The sequence below is a fragment of the Leguminivora glycinivorella genome, chromosome 24, assembly GCF_023078275.1.
Source record: "Leguminivora glycinivorella isolate SPB_JAAS2020 chromosome 24, LegGlyc_1.1, whole genome shotgun sequence".
In the NCBI taxonomy this organism is placed as follows: Eukaryota; Metazoa; Arthropoda; class Insecta; order Lepidoptera; family Tortricidae; genus Leguminivora; species Leguminivora glycinivorella.
This window is the reverse complement of record NC_062994.1, coordinates 756812-773783: the sequence shown is the minus strand read 5'-3', so window position 1 is coordinate 773783 and position 16972 is coordinate 756812. Positions and strand designations below refer to the sequence as shown.

At 36.4% G+C, this 16972-nt stretch overlaps 1 protein-coding gene across 1 annotated transcript in view; it reads right to left on the bottom strand.

Moving 5' to 3' along the window:
- Positions 1-16972, bottom strand: part of LOC125238719 (CLIP-associating protein) — a 106214-nt gene that overhangs the window by 61305 nt on the left and 27937 nt on the right. The window contains exons 7-9 of the mRNA XM_048146133.1: positions 8757-8870; positions 2624-2740; positions 261-359 (exon numbers count right to left, since the gene is read on the bottom strand). Coding sequence (XP_048002090.1) covers positions 261-359; positions 2624-2740; positions 8757-8870 — 330 coding nt within the window. The remainder of the gene's footprint in view (positions 1-260; positions 360-2623; positions 2741-8756; positions 8871-16972) is intronic.

The window sequence follows — 16972 nt, the reverse complement described above, 5'->3', positions numbered from 1 at the left end:
CTTGCCTGTAATTTGAAATATGTCTCAGGCTCTTGATTGTTCATAATTTTTGTGTTGTTGCAATTGAATATCACGTAACGAAGCATTTTTTATGTTTTGATTGACTTCAACTTACAAAAATTGACGCCCGAAAGCAGCAAGCTGCGATTAAAAACGGACAACTCAGTGGATTTCACTGAGTTCATTTGACATGCTAAGTAGATACGTTTGCTTGATCTATGGTATATATGACATCTGTGACTACATCTATCCATACGTACCACTAGTAGCACTATTCAGTTTCGTCGGCGGCGGCGGTTTTCTACTTGCTGATGGTAAACTATATAACCCGGGAACTGTCCTCTTTGGTACTTCACACGCTATATATGTACATATATATTGATATGAATGGAGGTGAAAATATTTATTCATATATGATAGACGATAATATTTATATGACATGGACGGAGATGAACATATTTATTATAGAGAAGAAAGAAATTGTAAAAAAAGGATGATTTTAGAATGTATTTGGTAGTAAAAGTCGTAATTAAGAAGGGCAATGTTGATGGTATTCCAAATTTCAATGTAGAAACAACAAACATAAATGTAGACAGATTTTTGTCACAAATATGATATATTTGTATCATATGTTCATCATTAAAAAAACATTATAAAAAATAAATAGGAATGAGTTTGTAAATGAGACGATAGTGTATAAGTTAGAAATAAATATGAAATGAGATAAAGTAAAAAATAAATATAAAATCAAATTGATCATAGCAAGTTTTAACAGATTTTGGCAATTGATTAAAAAATTTAGATGAAAATGATTTTGGGCAAAATATAGGTAATAGATATAAAGATAGACAAATAATATAAAAAGTTTAAATAATGATTTTGACAATGAATTCAAAAAATGTAGATGGAAGAATAAAAATAGGTTTTGGTCAAAATTAGATAATAGATAGATAGGTAAATGATAAGTTAATAAGTATGTAGTCCCACGTCGGATGGATTAGTTCGCAGTCGGTTACAGTGGCCCCCGGTGAACATGTTAGAAAAAGAGAGATTGTGTTAGTTCAGCTTGAAGATAAATTAAATTAAGTTTAAAAAAAAATTTAGGAGAATTTTAACAGCATTTCAAGTTTATCCATTGTTAATATTATTACAGGTGTAGTGCGAAAAATTTGCCTTCGAATTGTTAAACGTTCGTATTTGTCATGCTGTCGTGTCGTGTCGTGTCGTGTCGTGTCGTGTCGTGTCATGTCGTGTCAGGCGTATATGTCATGACAAATACGAACGTTTCTGTAAATAGGTTAATCAACATTTTACCAACAGTTTTGAGTGTAACCAATGCCACTACAAAACTCCCATGAAACTCAAACATATTTAAAAAATTTAAGCAGGTTACTCACCCGTCGCGCATTCGACGAGTGAAGACGGGGTAGCTACTGTTGAAAAAGATCCTCGAAAATGGATCGAAACATGTCGAGCGTTATTTCGACTTAATGAAAACGTGAGTAACCCGTTTAAAATATTTTTAATATGTCATCGGCAGTACTCAAAATGTCTCTGAAGTAACCAAAAAAGTGAACTTCTAATAAACAACGATTCAATACATTGGGTTTAACAGTTAGGGCTTTGAAAGTATTCACACGCCAGAAAGTGAAAAGAATAAAAGTTTAAAATCTGCAGACAGATTTGAGTCGGACAAAATGGTTGGTCAGTTGATTTACCCATGGTATGTGTGTTTGGCTTTCTAATGAAAAAGCGTTGAAATGTTGTTAATATCAATGCATAAATTAACCAGTATCAGAAATAGTGTAAGAGTAGTGATGATAACCTATTTATAACATGATGGGCAAAAACTACATTAAATTTCACATAACATAATTTTGACTCGAATAGTGCAGAAGATATTTTGCGTTTACGCCCCTATATTCTTGTGTAAAAACTAGTGCCTGTGACAAAGGCAAGTAGCAAAACGCTGAGACAACGCTAAGGTGAACTTCTGTAATATGCCGATGGTTGTGTAACACATATAAGAGCATTTTCAGAATTTGGGACCCCTCAATTAGCGTCAGTTGTTGGCAAAAATTAACTCCCTGTCAGTTTTGTGACGATAATAAAATTAAGAATTAAGTTTTTGAGTTAATTACATGAACTTTGAGCAATAATCTTCATTCAGAATGTGAAAAAAGTAAATTTGTAGACAGATTTTATGCTGAATTGTCGTCACAAAGTTGACAGCGAGTTAATTTTTGTTAACTACTTACGCTAATTGAGCATTTCTTTTTTTTACCACTTATATGAAGTGTGATATTTTGAAAAAAAAAAATGCTATTTATACTCAGAATTACTAGCTTTTTCAATCCTAATAGTTAAAAAAATTGTCCCATATGATTTTTTCTTATTTTGTTAACAAAAGAGGAAAGTAACAAAAATGTATGGAAATTCTGGGACACTTTTTGTCTCCCAGTGAGATTGAAAGTACTCGTGATTCTGAGTACAATTGACCTAAAATTCCCTAAAGCAATCAAAAAAATTTTATTGAATTGGGGTGTCCCAAATTCTGAAAATGCCCATTGATTAAATAATTGAATGTGGCTTAAATAATACAATAGTAAGGTTAAGCACTGACCTGGCGTGGAGGGCCCTGAGTAGTCTCCGTCCCGGGAGCGCGCGGAGGTGGGGATGGCGAACTGGCGCCGCGCCGTCGTCCGCGACACGAAGTCCGCCTCGTCCAGGCCAGCATTCGCTACAACAAATTATTCTTACTTTCTAAAATGATTCATGAAACCTAGATTTTTGTGCCGAGACATGGACGCTCACTAAAAAGGCTGTGCATAAGATACGGGTAGCACAGAGAGCGATGGAGCGCACCATGCTCGGCAATAAACTCCAAGATCGAGTGAGGAATGTCGAGATCCGACGCCGCACCAAGGTGCGGGACGTGGGTGACGTCATTTCCAAACTCAAATGGAATTGGGCGGGGCATGTTGCCAGGCAGAGTGATGGCAGGTGGACCAAAATGTTGACCGAATGGTGGCCGCTATCGGATGTAAGAAGCGCCTGGCATCCGTTGGCTCGTTGGGTGGACGACATCCGAAAAACTGCGGGGCACTTCTGGATGAGATTAGCCCAGGACCGGGATAAGTGGCGTACACGAAGGGAGGCCTATGCTCAGCAGTGGGCGATTAATGGCTGAGATGATGATGATGAGATTTTTGTAGACGGACGCAAAAACGACAGGGTGTTATAAGTTTGACGTGTCTGTCTATCTGTGGTATCGTAAATAGCTTTCGAACGGATGAACCGATAGACTTCGTTTTTTTCTGTTTGAAAGCTGAATTTAGTCGGGAGTGTTCTTAGCCATGTCTGATGAAGATCGGTCAACTTTTATAATTTAAATGTTGTATTACAAGCAAGCTAAAAAGTTCAATATTGAACACGTATTCACTTCACTTTGCGCGCAGAACACGGTATTTCACAGTTTTGATATACTTGAGCGTCTTTATTCTCACTGATGGAATGATATACACTATACACACTTACAATTTTTTTAGTGTCAGAGAGTGCAGTTGTACAGCGGTGCGCATATGAATTATTTTATGTTAACTTATTTCTACCTACTATGTGATTTATTTTATTATTTTGCAATTGATAATCGTTATACTTAGGAATATATACTAAGGGCCAGTTGCACCAACCACATTTGACAGACACATCATCGTCACGCAGCAGACGTCTATGGAACTTCCCATACAATAAAATTTAACGAACGTTTTAACGGTGCCAGACGGTTTGGTGCAACCGGCCCTAAGTTTATTAACATACAATATTAATGTAAATAGAATTGTCGCCCACGGGTGCAAACTAGCAATTTATAAATATATTAATTTGATACATGTATCTCATTAAGTGAAATGTAAATTTCTTTTGAGATTAATAAAATTCTTTAACCACAAAAATATGTTATACAAATTTCCTTATCAGCCCTTTCTACCTTGTTTACAATAACCATTCGTAGCTGTAAAGCTAATTCAAGTAAGAATCGTGTATAGATAATTCAAAATTGTCAGCCATTAAAGTGTAAAATCTTCGCTGGTCTCAGGTCTTCGTAGTGGTGGTAGAAATAATAAGCGGACTGTAGTTTGGTGCTGGTTTAATCCAAATTGTGGAAGACAAAGAAAGTGGCACAGTGAATGTCGTTGGAGGCGGAATAACCGTAAGTTTTTTAAAAAGCTCTAAAAGCTGTCAGATTTGAATGTGAATATTGCCAATTGTAAATAGTGATTTCAAGTATGATTTTATACACTCCAATGAATATTTTAGTTAAAAAATATGCAAGTAGTATTAATGAATAATAGAATTATAAATGAACATTAAATAAAAATTGAATAAATTAAAACTGATGATTTGCAATGCGTAATGTCAACTTGAATACAATATTGAATATTTTAATGAAAGAATATACAAATTGAAATGTCAAAAGTTGCATGATAATGAATTAGAATTAAAATGAATTATTATTATTAAATTTATAAAATTGAAAATTGATTTTTAATTACAAAAATGAATATCTTAACCTAACGAAGACAGGATCAAAAACCAGGGTGGTTTTTGAACGGTTTCGTAACATGCTCCCGCCTTGAAGTCTGTGACTTCAACTGTATGCCGAGGGGGAGGGTAGACGTTGTTGCAGACCGTGAGATACCGTCGCTGCCATGGATGCCTTCCAAGTTGTCCTGCTGCTGAGTGCCACGAACCGGTGATGTCTTGGAGGCTGCAATCTGTGCATGTGGAACGAAATGTGTGGATCGCCCATCAGGAAGTGGAAAGGAACGAAAGGACTGAAATATGTTTGGGTGAAAATTACCATAATTTGAATCAGTAGGTGTAATGTACCTATGTGAAAGTGTGTAATAAATAACGTGATAACAGTATAAATGAAACGCCTCACGCTCTCTTGATACGTTACCTATCAAGAACTGTATCGTTTCGTTATTCAAAAGAGGCCCTGCATGTAAGAACGTGAGGCGGTAATATTTGAATATAAAAATGTATACATATTGACGCTGATGTTTTGAACTGAGCAACCCTGAACGTTGAAGAACCTGAATGTGAATGGAGTTGCTCGGTCTTCCCACCCCACGATCGTAACTGCACCTGTGAATTGTATTGCCATGTTTGGCTTCCAAGCTACGCTCCATAGTAAGGGAGGCAACTGAAGTTCGCTGTAATGAGTATCCCTGGACTGACGGCCGCTCATTAAACGCGATGGATGTCGTGGATTGCTGATCATGAGCAGCTTTTGGACACTGACATTGTATCGTACAACTGTCACTCGGAACATTTGAATCTAATTCCCTAACTGGAAACTGAATATTTGTATTTGAGGGAGTTTTATGTGCGGATATGGATACTTGTGTGTTTATCGTGCTATCTAACATATTTTTGATAGCCTGAGTGGACACTTTCACTGTTGAATTAAGTTTTGAATACTTATGAATTAGCACTCGTGCATTCGACATGCTAGCGAAGTAAATGTCTTCGAAGAGTGCTCGCTCATCCTCTATATACTCTCCGCTTGTGCATTCTGACAATATGCCTATGTCTAGCAGCAAATTCTCGAAATCATTGTACAAAGGCCCTATTTTGTCAAATCGCAGCTGCAGCTCTGCAAGCTGTAACTCGTTTACTTGCGGTTCAGCAGCTAGTTGCGACACAAAATTGTGAAAAACAGTAAGTTTACCTTTAATAAGTCCAACCTTGTAATTAAGTTTATGAAAATCATGTTCCGATGACATTGTGGCATAATAAAATGCTAAAAAATGAGCCTATAAATATTGGTACAAATTATGACCTTAAATAAAAACTTTGCTCTTAAAAAATCTCCAGGCGCTAAAACTATTTGCTATGCGAATCAAAGGTATGCACTTGTATTACGTAACCTTGTTTACGACTTATTTGCACTGCAGTTAGTTATCAAGATTGTTTTAAGAACGTGTTTGTCTATTGTTTTTGAAGTTTTTAATTGAAATTAGCGTAATAAAGTTATAAAATTATTGTTATTGTATTGTATAGGAATTATGTGAAAGTGATAGTTTATATTAAAATCTTATGTATTACTGTGAACTGGGTCAAGAGGTTATACCTACTAAAATGAATACCTCTAGTGAATAATCCTATCGAAATGCCTAGTGGCTTCTAATCCAAACTATGGCAATGAATTAACTTTCTGCACTGAATGGGAAAGCAATGAATTTGGTATTTGAATAGGTATGACTGAATAATACCTAATGAATATTGCAGCTACACAGAAAATGAAGAAAACAAAGGAATGTGGATAAAAAAAGAAAGGAATGGAACGATCTCACTTTGTTCGTTTTCCCTCCTGTGCTGGCTGCTGCTTGGTTTTGAATGCTGGCTCCCGCTGATCTCCACTGAATACTCCTGGACTGGTCTAGTTGGCGCTGAATTGGCTGGATCCCGCGACTGACTGCTGGTCACGGATGGATGCCCACTGCAATGGGATGCTGCGTGTGCTCGTCGCGACTTTCACCCGTCCTGGATCCTGGCTGATGGGATGGGACGCGATGAGTGGAAGCCCTGGAACCTGCACGCAGCTGAATACGCCCTGCGCCAACCTGGTCGACCCACGGCTTCGATGATGAAGACCCGTTGCATAGGTGGAGCCTGACTCGGTGCCACAGTCCTGTCCTCTCACAATCCAGAGGCTTCGTAAGGACCATGTAAAATCTTCGCTGGTCTCAGGTCTTCGTAGTGGTGGTAGAAATAATAAGCGGACTGTAGTTTGGTGCTGGTTTAATCCAAATTGTGGAAGACAAAGAAAGTGGCACAGTGAATGTCGTTGGAGGCGGAATAACCGTAAGTTTTTTAAAAAGCTCTAAAAGCTGTCAGATTTGAATGTGAATATTGCCAATTGTAAATAGTGATTTCAAGTATGATTTTATACACTCCAATGAATATTTTAGTTAAAAAATATGCAAGTAGTATTAATGAATAATAGAATTATAAATGAACATTAAATAAAAATTGAATAAATTAAAACTGATGATTTGCAATGCGTAATGTCAACTTGAATACAATATTGAATATTTTAATGAAAGAATATACAAATTGAAATGTCAAAAGTTGCATGATAATGAATTAGAATTAAAATGAATTATTATTATTAAATTTATAAAATTGAAAATTGATTTTTAATTACAAAAATGAATATCTTAACCTAACGAAGACAGGATCAAAAACCAGGGTGGTTTTTGAACGGTTTCGTAACAAAAGCCATATAATAATGAGAAGAATAAAAGCCCACAAATAGTTTGTCGAACGTTGAGCTTTCTTCTGTGCGCTAGGATGCTAAATGAAAACTTTTTTTTTATGGAGAGGCGGTGGTGTTGCCAACAGTAAATAGTGTACGTATGTGTGTGTGTGTACCTACACCTCATACCAACTACAGATTTCGTACATGTTACTTTTATAAAACCAGAAATCAAAGTTATTTGATTAAATTCGTTATTAGTTAACATTAAGTCTAAAAAACCGTATAAAAGTATGAACTACTTTGCAAATAAACATTAAATAAATGTCATATACAAAGAAAACCGGCCAAGAGCGTGTCGGGCCACGCTCAGTGTAGGGTTCCGTAGTTTTCCGTATTTTTCTCAAAAACTACTGAACCTATCAAGTTCAAAAAATTCAATCAAAAATTCAATTTTCCTAGAAAGTGTTTATAAAGTTCTACTTTTGTGATTTTTGTCATATTTTTTAAACATATGGTTCAAAAGTTAGAGGGGGGGGGGGACGCACTTTTTTTTCCTTTAAGAGCGATTATTTCCGAAAATATTAATATTATCAAAAAACGATCTTAGTAAACCCTTATTCATTTTTAAATACCTATCAAACAATATATCACACGTTGGGGTTGGAATGAAAAAAAAAATCAGCCCCCACTTTACATATAGGGGGGGTACCCTAATAAAACATTTTTTTCCATTTTTTATTTTTGCACTTTGTTGGCGTGATTGATATACATATTGGTACCAAATTTCAGCTTTCTAGTGCTTACGGTTACTGAGATTATCCGCGGACGGACGGACGGACGGACGGACGGACGGACGGACGGACAGACAGACATGGCGAAACTATAAGGGTTCCTACTTGACTACGGAACCCTAAAAAGTGACCAAAGCCTCCAGTTCTATGAAAGTAATTTAATTTGTTCTTAGAGTGTTAATGGCAGCGCCATCTCTCTTCGCTAGCTTGTAATCACCTGAGTTGATTCGGCTAGGAGGTCGAACCATACTGTTCTACCTCAGGGATGGCCAGAGGGCGCCACGAGCCTTCGGAAAAATGTCATATACTTAGAAATTTCGACCCTTGCTTTCGTGGACCGATAGCCGAGTGGTTCTGGCATTCGCCCGGTAAGCGGAGTACGCTGGTTCGATTCCAGCTCGGAGCACTGGAGGCTTTGGTCACTTTTTCTTTGTATATGACATTTATTTAATGTTTAGAACATAATAGTAGTGTTACTACTTAAAATAACAAGTTAAAATATTTTCTATGAAAGTAATTTAATTTGTTCTTAGAGTACTTTGCAAATTTTGAGGATTTTCACGGTTTTTTTCATGTTTTTTTTTCAAGCCTGAAAAAAAAACCGTTTTTTTGCAACCCTAGCCCAGAAGATGCCTGATCACTCTTGATTTGAAGGAGTAATATATTCACTAAATAATACTTTTGAAGAGATGTACCTGTGGGCAGTAATAAACCCGCTTCCCGGGTCTCGTCAAACTTCTGTTCCAGCAGCGCCAGTTTCTGCGCCGGCACCAATTCCTTCTTCTTCAAGTCCGTTCTCAGTCTTTCACCTGATAACAGAAAAATAAATTATTAAAATACGTATTCGTACACCTACCTTCATATCGTCACTACTTTTAAAAAAACTTGTATCTTCGTCTGTCAATGAAAAGAAAATTGTAGTAAGTATGTATGGAATGCATATAGACTTACTGCGTTTTAACTTTGCGGAGCAGCGTGAGATACGAGATTTTTTAAAAGTAGTGACGATATAGTGTCATATTAATTAAAGGGAGGCGATATCTGAGACAGGGATCGGATACCGGTATTTTTTTCGGAACGGTTCCGTACGTTGACCCGAGAACTTTACTTTAGCGTTTCTGGTTCCATTAAGAGGGCTTTCAAAAAATCTGCTTGCTCGCATTTCGACGCCGGCGGCGCTGGCGCGCGCCTGTGTGCAGACGCACACTATAACCAGACGTATAACGATTGTAGCCAGCGGTACACACAGACATAGCGTACGATCCTCCTCGAACCGCAATTACGTGCGCCTAGAGCGAAAGGGATAGCATTCGGCGCGTCCCATAAGTTGTTTACAGATTACCACCATAGCCACGCCGTCAGTATCGTTGCGGACGAACTGTTATTGATACTTGCGTAAAAACACCAACTATTATTTGCATACATGGTTTTGTGCACTTTTAGTTTAATTATTTAACTTATCAGAGGTAATATTTCTATTAAGATGTGAAGTCGCGAAAATAAATAAGAAAACTTTTATAACATAATAAATTGTGTATTAATATTATAATATTATCTTAGGTTACCGCGATAGTTACTCATGAAATAAAAGTATGGAAATGAATTATATCGCGTATAATAAATGTATAATGCGTTTCCATAGTTTTATTTTATTTTGTGTATGATAATTATGTTTTCTATGTACCTATGTATAACTGAACTCTTTGGGTGCTTTGAAGAAAAATGTCATAATAATGTAAAATTGATAGTTTAGTCGGAGAAACTTTGCGTTATCTAAAATATATATCTAATTCAGGTTTCAATTAGAACATTTTTTTATTAGGTATTTTGATTCTTATCAGACTGGATTTTTGAAAACTTAGGGCCCATTTAGACGGTACGAGAACTCACACACGAGTTTTATAACATTGCCGACTGCGGTATCTGATGGCTGTACAAAATTGTACATAATCTCATTAGCCCGCAATGTAACTAAAATCGCATGCGAGTTCACACGCCGTCTAAATCAGGCTTAACTCACTAAATTAATTATGATTGTTTTCTCTGATGCACGTTTAGGAAAACCCGCGTATAATGCTAAATTAGTCGATCTTATTTGTAAAATTTAGACAATACTGAATACTGAAACTGAAATTTATAATACGTATATCCTGTAGTACAATCTTCAAACAATTTTTTAAGGTAATATTTTGTTACTGTCAAAAAAGGAATATGTTTTTATCTATATCAAGAATCTCAAATGTCTAAAAGGGAACAGAATATTACGAGAGCAAAGTTTAGAGTTACAGGTTAAAGTAACACTACACATGTCAGAAAAAATCTGGCTCAAGAAAGTTTCAATACTTTTAATACAAAATACCAGTATACATTAAATATTTTATTTAACAACATTCTAGGTTTACTATTATAATCATACATCGTGGGTTCGAAAAATTCAAAAAATAATTAAACAAGTAGATGACGACAGTACTAAAAATAATGTGAAGTACCTACGATATCTGGTGTTTGGTGTTGGCTGGATGAGATTAGCTGAAGATCGGGAGCAGTGGCGTGCATTAGGAGAGGCCTATGTCCAGCAGTGGACGAGGATAGGCTGATAATGATGACCTACGATATCCAAATTAGGTCGTGTTATAAATTTAAACTAAACTGCTTTTCCATTACAAATTAAATCCAGTTAATTAACTTCATTTTTGTGAACAACTATTTACTTTAGATAATGAGCCAGTATAAATGAACCTCAAGTTTCTTTCCAGTTCACGAATAACTCCATAATCATAAAATTTTCAGATGAATGCGATGACAGTGACAAACAGAACAATTCAAACTTACGCCATCATTAGAACGATACATTTATACATGAATATTGTACTAAAAAAATGCAAAAAAGCTGACCAAATACAATGAGCACCATTCCATACAAAAAATCATACAACACAAGACTACGAGTATATATTTCAACGATGGTTAATGCACAATTTTATTTTTAAACATTTATTCAGTAAGTATGCCACAGGGACACATTTACATTTACATGAAACTCAGACGGCCCATGAACGCATCACAACTGGCATTCCACTCTAGAAATCCAAATGACGCAAAAGGTATACAGAATCTATGTTTTGCTTGGTTCCTTGATGAACTACTTTGATTTAAAAATATTTTAAGCGGGTTACTCACGTATTAAGTCGATATAGCGTTCGATGTAGCGTCGAACGCTATATCGACTTAATACGTGAGTAACCCGCTTAAAATATTTTTAAATATGTATGAGTCTCACGGGAGTTTTATAGTTAAAACTACTTTGATGTCGTGTAAGTGTCGCGGTAAGCGGTAATCGAAGACAATTTAGACAATATATCTAGAGTTTTATTTCTCTGATTGGCATGGAACGTGATTTTCTCGGATCTATTATTTCTGGAAGGACACAAGTATGGTAAAATTTTGTCAATTTTGGTAACATTTTCTGTTCCCAGAAATCGTCATTTTTGGGCACTCTTACAACTTTCATAGAGAATTCAGGGCTAGTCCATATTGCAAATACACAAATAGGTTTATTTGCAATATGCAGTTGTCCCTGAATCTGATAAAACCACTCATGGTTCATATCCATGACAAAGTTCCCGGCTTTGTCTGTTTTGAAACACTTAATTTTTTTATTCTTAATCGCATCGTTGGGGTCGACACCAAATGCGGAAAATGGGCATTTAATTTCCACTACCCCTTCATCGCAGATGCCGTCTGGAGAAGCACCAAGAAAACAGTGGTCTTTGTCTATAAACAACCCGCATTTCTCAATTACTATGTTTTCTTGTGCAGCAAGTTGCGCCAGAGCCTCTCCTTCATTCTCCTTTCCATGTTTTATGGAAGGAACATGGCTCAAGTCATAATTATATAAAACTGTTTTGACCAAAGGTGCCGAATTCAGGTTGGCGCGTCTCTTGCATATTTTCGCAAATATCGATGCTGTTAGAATGCACCTCCTCAATTCTAACCACAATGCGCTTTCAGCCTGTAGAACAGTGCTGCGTTCTATTTCGGACCGGTTAGCTGCCTGTTTTTTTAAATGGTTCAAGAAAAGATCTTTGGCCTGATCAAAGTCTTTTTGGTCCATATCTGGGCGCTGGCATTCCTGGCCGTAGTGCCCGTCAGTTTTGGTGAAGAGGATTTTTTTTCTACAGCGCTTAGGTTTCTCTGAGCGAAGCGTGTTTTGCGCATGTCTCTTTCCCTCCACACGTTTCAAAGATAGTCCAGGACTCTTATTCCAAAGTGTTTTATACAAAGTGTGCTGTGCTTTTCCGGTATTAAAAGCCACAATTGCAGCATAGCATCGTGCTTTGTATGAATTTTTCAATGAGTAATTTATCCTCTTGCCACCTACTACTTTTGCAATCATGCTGTTAAATTGCTCAGCTCGGTTGTTAGTATAGTTTGCTAACAGACTTCTAGAGTGGAGTGCCAATTTCGATGCGTTCTTTTGTAGTTTTGTCAGCAAACAAGGTACGAGTGGAACTAAATTTTGCTCAGTTTTTCGTTGTTGCGTGCAATAATAATCAGCACAGTCCCCGTGGTCTCCAAAAATATGGCGTATACTGTTCATGATGTCCACTTGTAAGTTTTTAATTTTAGTTTCGACGGAGTTGTTTTCGTTTCTTCTGAATTTGCTCGCCGAGCGAATAGCTGTACGGAGTCTTGTAAGCCGATCATCTGTTAGGAGTTTGCGTTCACGTAATGGGATCGAAGTATCTTTTTGCAATTGCATGTTTTTACCGTTATAGTTTCGCAACAGGTGATTAGTGCACTCTATTTTTTCAATATGTACGTCCGGATATGGTCGACTCTCAAGAATACTCTTGTAGGTGCTGGAATCTCCATCGGCTATCAAAGTTTTGTATATTAAATTTCTTTCTGCAATTGAACATTTAAAACCTTCTACTAATATCGCTGACTCCATGCTTGTGGCTGACCCATGATGATTTTTACTGCACTGATGTTCACGAGGAGGAACCTTTTTTTTTTGAGCACGTGCACATATCACGCAATACCGATTACGTACCCCAACATGCAATACTTTACCGGTATGTTCGCCAACGATGGCTGCCACACCAGATAAAGCAGAGTAATTTGTTCTGTATGAACGTTTACTCCAACAGGCGTCTGCTTCTACTGGTATCATTGCTATTCCTGCATCATTGACATCGCCCCGTATTATTGCGGCTTCTCGTTCATCTTCGGCAGCTTTCTGCATAGTTTGCTCAGCAGTTATACGCCATATTTCTGCAACATCGTCGTGTGTAGAGCTGTACAAATTGAACGACATAGTTGGTAAATCCATCGAGGCATTGATTTCATTAAGATTTGACCATCCAATTCCGGTCACGATTGCTCCAGATACTGCTCCAGCGTTGACGTCGAGTTTCATAGCATCATCGTCGCAAGTGTTAAGTACAAATTTTAAACCGCACATACGACATTTATAAGAAAATACCGATTTGAGTCCGGTTTGTTTTTCTTGAACTATTTTCAGATTGCTCAGCCTACAACCGAATTTATCACCATGTGATTCAATAGCAGTTAACTGTGTCATAAAATATTCAAAATCAATCACTCTCCGCCCCTGAACGACATAATTAGGTACCTGAAACAATTTCAATATTTAAGGAATGTAAGGGAGTTTATTTCAGTGATTTCACATATCTAACCTATTAGTATAAGATGTTTCCTATCTAGTTATTTTATTCCTATTGAACTTTTTAGTTCTTTTATTTGTCTAATTATTTTTCTATCTAGTGTGAAATATTTCCATTCAATATTTAGTTATTTATATAAGTATTTTTCTATCTAGTGTAAGATAATTTCAATAAATATTTAGTTATTTTATTTATGTAAGTTTTTTTTTTATATGTATAATATGTGTAAAAAGAATGTCCTATAATCTATTTATTTACTTTATTATTTAAATAAAAATTTAGTTAAACTTACTTCGGAATCTTCTATTTCTTTTTCTATTGTAAGGGATATTTCTTCCGCCTCATTCCGCTCTTCAATCTCTTCATCAAACTGTACATTTTGTTGTGGTGATTTACCGTTATCATTTTGAAATGTTGTTTGGTCATTGTCATCTAAAGTTTGGTCATTGATCTAAAAAAATGTAAAAGTACTTAAATATTTCGCCCTAAGTGAAAGTATTAATTTTTACCTGATAATTTGCTTACAAAACTCGTAGAGACTGATAGACAGCCACACACACACACACACACACACACACACACACACACACACACACACATACAGACAAATACTTTATATAGAAACTATATAGAAAAACTTGACGAAATTCCTCCTGCTTCCTGAGGGGCGTCTGCGGCCAACGAAAGACTGATAGAATAGAAATCTAAATATAAATTTCCAGAACTCAAATAAATAACCTATGTACAGCTTGGCAAAAAGGAAAAGAAATGGAACTATTCATCAACACTATCAGCAACACTTACATTTCTCATACAAAAGTGTCAAAATAGTTGCCACATGCAAAGTGGTTTACATAGACGGTGGTGCCCCTATTATTTTCTGCTCTTTTTTGCCAGCGTGTAACTGAAAGACTCAATAAGTGTAGTTATGGTTTTTACCTCGTTGAAGGGATCGGTTTGTTGAACATTGGGACCATTACTTATAGGAGCATTACTATTATTTGAAACTTGTAGCTTTTTCAATCTGAAATGATTTGTAATAATATCAATATAATTAAAACATCTTATTCCAAAAAGATAAATAAAATGCTTGAAATTGTTAATTGTTAGAAATTTAATCTTTCTACATCTGACAGGTGTCGATAATATCAGAAAATATAATTAAGGCATAAGACGATTAAAACTTTCGACGATTAAAAGTTTCATTTCAGTTCTGTAAATATTTATAAATAATATTATTGTGACATACCTTAGAGCTTCTCTTGCATTCTGTAAAACGCAACGGTTCCATTTTTTTCGTTTTTGAAGGCATTGGTATTTTTTGTCTTTCCCCATTGCTAGTACCAGTGTTAAACTGAAACCAATTTATAATAAGTATTAGAAAATATACTTATGCAAAAACTAGAAATTTTGGTTTAATTATCAAACTTCGATTATTAATATCACGTGTCAAAGATCTTGTTGAGACGAATCAGACGAACCCAAACACGAAGTGGTTTCAAGACCTGGTTGATGAGAACTCATGACTACCATCTGACTTCATCATCAGAACCTGGGTAGCATCTCTTGTCAAAGATCTTGTTGAGACGAATCATACGAGCCCAAACACGATGTGGTTTTAAGACCTGGTTGATGAGAACTCATGACTACCATCTGACTTCATCATCAGACCCTGGGTAGCATCTCTTGTCAAAGATCTTGTTGAGACGAATCAAACGAGCCCAAACACGATGTGGTTTTAAGACCTGGTTGATGAGAACTCATGACTACCATCTGACTTCATCATCAGATCCTGGGTACCATCTCTTGTCAAAGATCTTGTTGAGACGAACCAAACGAGCCCAAACACGAAATGGTTTCAAGACCTGGTTGATGAGAACTCATGACTACCTTCCGGCTTCATCATCAGATCCTGGGTACCATCACCTCTTGTCAAAGATCTTGTTGAGGCAAATCAAACGAGCCCAAACACGAAATGGTTTCAAGACCTGGTTGATGAGAACTCATGACTACCTTCCGGCTTCATCATCAGATCCTGGGTACCATCACCTCTTGTCAAAGATCTTGTTGAGGCGAATCAAAAGAGCCCAAACACGAAATGGTTTCAAGATCTGGTTGATGAGAACTCATGACTACCATCTGACTTCATCATCAGATCCTGAGTACCATCTATTGTCAAAGATTTTGTTGAGACGAGTCAGTAACCTAAAATTATATTCAATAATAAATAATACTTACTAAAAATATTAGTCAAGTTAATTAGTTACTTACCAAAGTCGTCAACCCAAGGATCAAAGTTTTCGGTCGCAGTATACATGCAACAGTACAGCCAAACACGCACACAAGTGCGGTTTTGGACACGGCGGGTGCCGCACACAATGACAAAATAACTTCGCGATCGTCGAGCCGCGTGCGGAGCGGACTAACACACGTCCTGCCTCTAGAAGCTCTGCCGCGGTACTGACATCGCAAGCGCGCGTAACCGGTAATAAGGAGGCATTTTTAAAAAATCGTCAAAAATATTAAATTGCAATTAATAGAAAACTTTTGCATAAAATCTGTTTAAGTAAGCGTTGCAGATTATTTTTATATTAAAACTACTTCAAAAACAAGTAAGTTTTCAAAGGAATTGACACTTATTCTGAGGTGATTTCTGAAACAAATTGGATTCATCATATCCTCATTTACTCTATTCTAAAGCCTTATAACAAAGAAGTAGTCTCAGAAGATTGTAGTACAGGATATACATAATACATATTTACCACTTGAAGCATTCAAAACTATCCAAATTTTACAAATTAGGCGGACTAAGTCAGCACTTTTTGCGGGTTTTCCTAAACATGCACCAGAAAAAAAATCATAATTAATTAAGTGAGTTAGTTTTTAAAAATCCAGTCTCACAACATGTAAGTTAAGAAGATGTCCTAACCGAATCCTGAACTTAATAAGTCTTTTAGATGACGGAAAGTGTAGCATTTTGCCGACTAAAACTATCAATTTTACATTATTACGACGTTTTCGTTGAATGCGCTCTTAACCGGTATTCTTTTTCGTTCAGTGAACGAACGTTTATGAGTGAGAACTGTTCCGAAGAACAGAATTAAATGATACGTTCTTTAAAGAACAGTTCGCGGGAACGGAATTAAATGATACGTTCTTTAAAGAACAGTTCGCAGGAACGAAATTATTTCGGTTTTTCTATTTCCAAGAATTTGAACGAA